This window comes from Corvus brachyrhynchos, unplaced genomic scaffold (genome assembly GCF_000691975.1).
Source record: "Corvus brachyrhynchos isolate BGI_N302 unplaced genomic scaffold, ASM69197v1 scaffold202, whole genome shotgun sequence".
Taxonomy (NCBI): domain Eukaryota; kingdom Metazoa; phylum Chordata; class Aves; order Passeriformes; family Corvidae; genus Corvus; species Corvus brachyrhynchos.
The window spans coordinates 5,670,206-5,677,617 of record NW_008238132.1 but is presented as its reverse complement, the minus strand read 5'-3'; the positions used below and the strand labels follow the sequence as shown (position 1 = coordinate 5,677,617).

The window sequence follows — 7,412 nt, the reverse complement described above, 5'->3', positions numbered from 1 at the left end:
AGCAGCAGCAGCAGCAGCAGCAACGCCAAAAGTTGTGATGCTTTTCTTCACCCAGTGCTTTGGGGCTGTGTTAGATCTTATTCACCTGCGGTTTCAGCACTACAAGGCAAAGAGGGTTTTCTCAGCTGCCGGGCAACTTGTCTGCGTCGTCAACCCAACACACAGCCTCAAGGTGAGTTAAAAATGTATTTTCTCTTCTAACATCTCCTCGTCTTCCCCAACACCGGCACCCGCGATTCTCCACAGGGAATGAAATTGTGCTCTGGCAGCAAGGGGAGAGTGCTGTTAACACATTGCAGCCCTGGCAGAGGGGATGTTTGCATTGTCTGAATGCATGATTCCCTTTGGAGCAAGAGAGAAGCAACCCACCGCTCCGAGTGACCGTGGGAAGTCGCGGCTCCCCCTCCCCGAAGTTTCCTCATCAATTTCACCCACATAATGAGCATGCATGTTGCAAGCATTTAGTAAAAATGATTGGAAAAGTTGGTTGGATGAATTAACGTCCCTTTTTAGTAGAAGGATGCTGTGTGGTCTCCCAGGCTGACACCCCAGCACAGAGGGATGCTGCCAGGCAGTGGGGAACAGGAGGAGGGGGGGTGGCAGCAGAGGGATCTCCTCTGCTGCTGTCTGCTCGTTCAGGGGAAAACCGGCTGTTTCTGTCTCCTGAGGGGACTCTGAAGGCATTCCTCTGGCGCTGAAACTGTCCTTAAGCTGTTTGCAAGGTGAATCTATTTTAGGAGGGAGAATACATTTGCTCTAATGCGAAACTATTTATAGTCCCCATAAAAACATTTCTTTTACTTGCACAGTTCTGAATTTTCACTGACAAAGTGTCAACAGCTCCATCTATACCAGAGCCTTCATGTTTGTAGTAGAGAAGGAGCAGCAGGGGGAGAAAGCAATCAGGAGGCTTTAATTACTTTATCACACTAGTGAATGACCAACTTTAATGAAGTGGCTTCTGTTTTGTGAGAAGTCCTTGCTGACCTGACTTGTGAGGTAACTCTGCTATCCTGGTGCAAGCTCAGAAATTAATTTCATTCAGGACAACTTATTTTTGGCTCTGCAAGAGTCCCTGTGAGGTACTTGGAGGGCTTGCAGGAAGCATCTTTCCCGAGCTCCTGGTCCCTGGGACGTCCATTGATGGGGTAAATCCCTCTTTAGAGCATCACCTCACAAAAAAAGGGCATGTTTCCCACAGTCATCTTTCCCGTCTCAGGCTGTGCTCAGGAAGGAAGAGATGGTTTCTAGCAGGGTGCCGGCTCCGGGAGGATTTTCCCGCAAGGCTGTGCTCTGAGCACTGCCGGCTGGGGCAGGCACTCCCAGGGGATGAACCGCTTGCGTGCAGGCTCCCGTCTCCCGGCATCAGGGTCCGCACAAGATAGGTTAAAAACACACAGCCCTGTCATTATCTGAAAAGGTCCGGTTGTCTGAATGGGTAAAAAAAATAGCTGCATTCCTAAGTGCACGGGGAAATTTTGTAAGTGAATTCTTCTGTGCTCAACCCCTTTTATGTGATGGTCTCCCTCTACTTTCATTTATTTTAATTGTTATTTTAATTATTTAAAAAAAAAAAAAAGTGAGCAGAAAGAAGACTGTCAACACACATCAGATCCCAACACGATTTCAGTGCCAGTGAAACTGTCTGATAAGGTCCCATAAGCACACATGGGGGTGACTATTGCTCCACTATTACCTAAGACTAGACTCAAGTTTATAATTTCAGGTCCTGCTGAGTTTCAGGTTTGTTACTGTAGGAGCTGCAGCTGTGTTAAACACATAGGGCATTTCATTTTACAAAAATCCCCCATGGCCAAGCTCTCCACTGCTCAGACCCAAAGCCCAGCAGAGAGACGAACAATCTCAGTACTGCCTTGGCAGCATTTGAATGTAGGCATTGGAAGCAAAACTCTCTTGAAAATAAACAGGACCCTTTAGGAAAAGGTCTGGGGTGTCAGTGAAGCCCCAGTAAGAATTGTCTTGACCTGGGTGGGAATTGCTCCCCCGAGAAGGTTGCACTGGGAACCCAATGGCACAGGTGTCTCCACAGGAGCCTGTTGAGACACCATTCAGACGAACAAGCTGACAAGAAACACTCTGCTCTGATAAACCCCTCTGACTGTAGAGTGAAACATGCTGTGCAAGTGGTCCCAAGTTACCCAGCTCACATCCAGCCACATAAATACAGTGGGCTTTAGCTCTGATATGCTCCCCAGGTGTTCAGCTTTCATCCAGCTGCGTAGGGAATGCATCACCACTTTGTGACAGCATCCAGAGGAGATGTGGGGATCGAGTCCCTTTGTGCCCAGCATGACACAAACAGTTGTCCACCCATAGCAGCCTGTGGGCCAACTGGAGCCAGCTGGCTCTGGGCAAGCAAGGCACTGTGTCCAAAAACTGGTGTCAGAGTCAACCCAGGTGAACCTGCTCCTCAGCATGCCAATTTCTCTCCCAGGGATGCACAGGGAGGCTGTGGTTGCTCTCAAAAGACATCTAAGGGACCATGAAATGTGAAAGGGCCACACTTATTCCTCTGTGGTGGTTTACAGTGTTATGACTACTTTGACATTTTGTAGTCTATTATTTCTAGCTGGGTCTTTTCAGCTGTAACATTTTGTTGACAGCCCCCAAATCTATCTTAACAATTGACACGTGGAGTGAAAACTGTATTAAGGTTCGTGGTCGATGAATACAAACCTGCTAGGAAACAAGGGCTGGGAGCAATGTCATTTCTCTCCCTTTTCTTCAAGGCTTAAATGTTTGTGGTTATCCAGAACTGTAAGCCCTTTGCAAGGGGATTACTTTATTCTGTATCTCCACGGCACTGGTGCAAGGGGGCTCCTGGCTGACTGGGGCAAATGATAAATGGCAGGCATCACACTCCAGTGTGATTATGCATGTTGACATCCTTCACACAGGTCAGGTCTTCAATCAGTGCCAACGCACATAATTTCATTAAAGTCAAATTGCTGCAGGACCTCTATTCTCACTCCTTCCACCCGAGGGAGTGCTCAGGGATGGTAGTGGGATTCAGCTCACACTGTGGAGGATTTGTGGCTGGTGATCACGTGTGTGTGTCAGAGATTTGGCACCACGGAAAGCACTCAGTGAGCAGCGGAGCACAGGGGAGACCTGGTACCCTCCAGGGAAGGTTGCACCAGCTTCTGCTGTCACAGAGCTGCAGCCAGACCAAAGGGGCTCTCCTGTAAAGTTATGCCAGAATGCTGTCATCATCATCACAGCCTGGACCTCTGACAATGACCAGAGCCCATCACTTATCTCTTCTTTTAGGAGAGGTCCAGAGGTTGGTAGTGAAGCACACACTTAGACAGAAACCCGTGTATTTCTTCCCACTGAAAGGCTCATTAAAAGGGAAGGCTGATGAACATTTCTGTGTTTCTTAAAGGGCAAGATGGTAAAAGTATCAGCACAGACACCTCTATTGATCTGCTGCTATTTTCCCTGCACATGACAGGCTGACATGGGTGGCTCTAAGAAGGAAAGACAATTTTGCAACTGTCTCCCTTGGTTTTGTCAGTTTGGCAGGAGAATGAATGGGAGGGGGTGTTTGTTTCAGAACCTTTGTCCCTCTTGCTGCTTTCTGCTCTTTGTCCTCCCACAAAGCTTTCCCAGACATAGCAGCAGTGTCTTACAGTGCTGTGCTATGCTGGGACCAAAATTCACTTGCCAAGCAGAGAAAACCACTTATTTACCACACTTCTACAGGTCACCTTTGTCCTCAGTCATATTATATCCATTACCTTGTAACCTGTCTTCCTTCAAGCATGTGGTCAACCTCACATCTTCCCTTGGAGAGGCACAGCCAGGTAACAGAGCTCTCCAGCCAAGAGGCTGCTCCCTCCAAGGCCATAATGATTAAAGGAGCGACACTTATGCTGTTGGCTGCAGGTCCCAGCATGCAGAGAAAGTTTTAAGGTGCTCCACGTGCATGGAAGAAATGGGCAGGCTTTTCTGATCCTGCACAGGTGAGGCTCAGTGAATTCCTGTACATTTTCCCCCTGTTAATAGCAATTCTCCCCAGAACCGCAAACTGGGAAGAAGGTGAAGTTGGGGGGGGGGATGCGTTTCCTCACTCCTTAGCATCAGTCCCTGTCCCAATAACCAGCCTCACACAGCAGGGGACTGCAGTGCAATCACATCCCAGACAGGTGCTGATGCTTCATGAGATGCTACATATGGCTGGGTGAAACAGATCTTCCTCATTAAAGGAGTTACTAGCTTTTTACACACAACTTTTAACTCTTTGGGGAGTGTGAAAACTGTTCTTGTAAATAGTAAAAAAGTGTGTTTACAGTAAAACCACCAATCCCCACCTCTGCAGGGCTTCAAGGAACTTGTCCAGTTACCAAAAAAGCACATTCAAACAAGGTCATAAAATAGTTCAATCTTATATTCTAAAAGGGTTGTAACACAATTTATGGGTCCAAACTGTCTTTCAGCTAGTTTTCAAAGCAACAAGCAAATCTGCTCTGACTTAGGGAAGGGATTTGAATCCTGTTACAACAGTTTGGCTCTGCATGCAGGGGCCAGCCAAATAGCATTGTAATCCACTTTATCCCCAGGAGGATTAAAGTGCTATGGTGCATTAGACCCCCATGAGCTCTATTTATTTGGTGCAAGGGAGGAGAGCGACTCTAAAACCTGCTGCTAACAACCCCCAGATGTCCTGTGCCACTGTCTCAGCCCAGACAACCACAAGTCTCCCATGCAGGGCTGTGATTTGGGGACAAAGTGGTGTCTGGCCCCAAAGTCCAGCAGGATTGTGACAGCTTCGGTGAGAGAATCTGTGAAACACTCTTCTGCCTGCAAACCCAGGCTCCTGGTAAGGTGCCTGTTTTCCATCCCAGCTGTGGGCCAGGGCTGTGTGAGCACTGGGCACCTCAGATTTAAAATCCTTTTGTAGGGATGTGGATAGCAGCAGGCAGTGCTTTGTCACCCCTCCTTCAGCCCTGCCTCTGTTTGAAGGGATTCCAGTTGGCCCTGAGCACCCTGGAAGCCTCGGTCTGTCCTGAGAAGTGAGTTTGAGAGTGCCCTGCAGAGGGGAGGCACAGCACACTCTGGCAGCTCTCCCTGGGGGGTCTCCATTCCCTGCTGTTTCCTGGTGCCAGGAACCCCTCTTTCCAGTAAGCCATTAACCTTAAGCCTGCAGACCCATTCACCTGCACGACCCACGGACGACGGCAAAGGGCAGCACAGGCTTCACTCCCAGCGCGCTGCAAAGCAGGACAGCTCTGAGCCTCTGCGTGGTCTCACAGAATAACAATTACCATGTCTCTGTGGGAGAGGGAGGGACAGAGCCCCCACCTCAGAAGTTTCTGTTTTAATAGGCTCTGGCTTCCTTCTCCTCTACTCCCAGCCCAAATCCACTGTGGAAAATTAATTACCACTGTTAACTGGTCCTGCCTGTTATGCTACAGCTCTGGAGGTGGGATAGAGTGGGCAAGTGCTGAGTCCTTTCCTACCCACATTTTATTTTGAGAGTGAATTTGAGGCACAAGGGGCAATGGTTTTAAACTGAAGGAGGATCGATTTAGATTAGATATAACAAATAAGGGTTTTTTATGATAGGGGTGGTGAAACACTGGCAGTTTTCCCAGAGAGGTGGTGGATGCCCTGTACCTGGAAATATTCAAGGTCAGGTTGGACAGGGCTCTCAGCAGCCTGATCTCGTTGAAGATGTCCCTACTTATTGCAGTGGTGTTGAACTAATGACCTTTAAAAGGTCCCTTCCAACTCAAACTATTCTAGGATTCTCTGATTCTATATTAAATCTGACCTGGTTGCAGGACATTTGAAGTCAGATGTTATCAATGGAAGACAGTGCTGTTATTTCAATATTAGAGAAATGCCTCTCCCCTTGACAGGATGTTTGACAGCAGGGTGAGGAGTGGCCTTCAGGCACTGCCACATACTGCTTTGTAATCCACCCACTCTGATATGGCTCACTATATTAGGAATCTCTCAGTGCAGCCCTTCAGGTTAGACATAATAGCCCAGGTAATTCTCTCTGGAGAAATACTGTCCCAAAGGGATTGCTGTGACTAACACAGAGGGTGCAGAGGAAAAAGGGTGTTTTAATATAAGCCTTGATTACATTAAATCAGTGGCAAGGTCTCAGTCTGCTTCCCAGCAGATGGAAATCACACTGATATGATGCTGCAAGTCTCACTGAATATGCTGCAAGTCTCAGGTGCTGAAATGACCTAGGTCAGGTTCCCATGAATTTTGCCTCAAGGTCAGAATTTACAGAGAGGATAATTTTTGTTTAACCCTTAAGATTCTCACCTGGTACCAAAGAACTCCCAGCATATGTAGCTGGGTGACACATAAAACCTTCATTTTTTTTCTCAGAAACAATCTGAGAAGTAATTAAAGTAATTCAAGAAATTGAGTTTAAAGTAATCCAAGAAATCTTAAGTAATCTAAGAAACTGAGTTTAAAGAAAGTACATTGGATCCCAAGAGCTCTGGTAAAATGAGGGAGAGGAGCTGCTGTGTCTGTGCCCTGCCTTCCTGGGACTTTGGTGCTTCCTATGTTGTTTAAAAGCCCGTAATTCTTGTTCTGCCTGGCTCAGAGTTGAGACTTCGTGTCTCCTTTGGCACCTCCAAAGTCTTCCCCTCACAACAGGCAACTGGCATCCCTCAGTTGAATGCACAAGAGATAAAAACTGAATCCTGCAATAATTTCACAGGGTGGCAGTGGGGGAAAGACCATCTTTATGCAGCTTTACTGGGAACTGGGTGAGGAAGTGAGGAGCAAGGGAGGACACAGCCATGCCCTTCTGGCTGCATGAGGTTGGGGTGTCAAGGCCTGCTGGTCCCCTGGCAAGGTGGGAGCAATGACCATGGGAGCAATGACCACAATGGGTTGCCCTTGGCACCTCCTGTGGCATTGCCACTGGCACATGGCCCAGCATGGTACGGAGCCATGGCTCTCTTTGGAGCCCCTGGAGGTGGGTGCCAGGCAGCACAAGAGCCACCAAGAAGGAGGGAATTCCTGTGGAGAGCTGAACAAGATTTAGGCAATACACTGGGCCTACTTTTGCTGTGATTTTTTGCAACAGAATTGAGCAGAGCTGAGCCACTTCAACTTCTGATGAAGCTGGGGGAAGCCACTTGGCTCTAGCTGAACGTGACAGCAACTTTCCAGCCCACCTCTGTATGCATGTGGTGTATTTGGAAATAAAAAGCATGGATGTTCAGACATTAAACACTTTATCAGACTGCATTATTTTTCCTTCTTTCCATAGCTTGCCTCTTTTTGTTAAGTATCTTTTCTTCTCTGCTATTGTTCCTTTTCATGCTGCCCATTCCCTGCTGTACCAAAGTCTTAAAGCAAAAGATTCTCCTCCTCTGTCATTCAGTAACCTAATTTGGGCCTTTTCTTGCTCC

At 47.7% G+C, this 7,412-nt stretch overlaps 1 protein-coding gene across 1 annotated transcript in view; it reads left to right on the top strand.

The window, feature by feature from the left end:
* Nucleotides 1–6: 6 nt before the first annotated feature.
* SIAH3 (siah E3 ubiquitin protein ligase family member 3) overlaps nt 7–7,412 on the top strand; it is a 43,337-nt gene continuing 35,931 nt past the window's right edge. Inside the window, exon 1 of the mRNA XM_008633165.2 lies at nt 7–172. Within this exon, the coding sequence (XP_008631387.1) occupies nt 38–172 (135 nt within the window). The 5' untranslated portion in view covers nt 7–37. The remainder of the gene's footprint in view (nt 173–7,412) is intronic.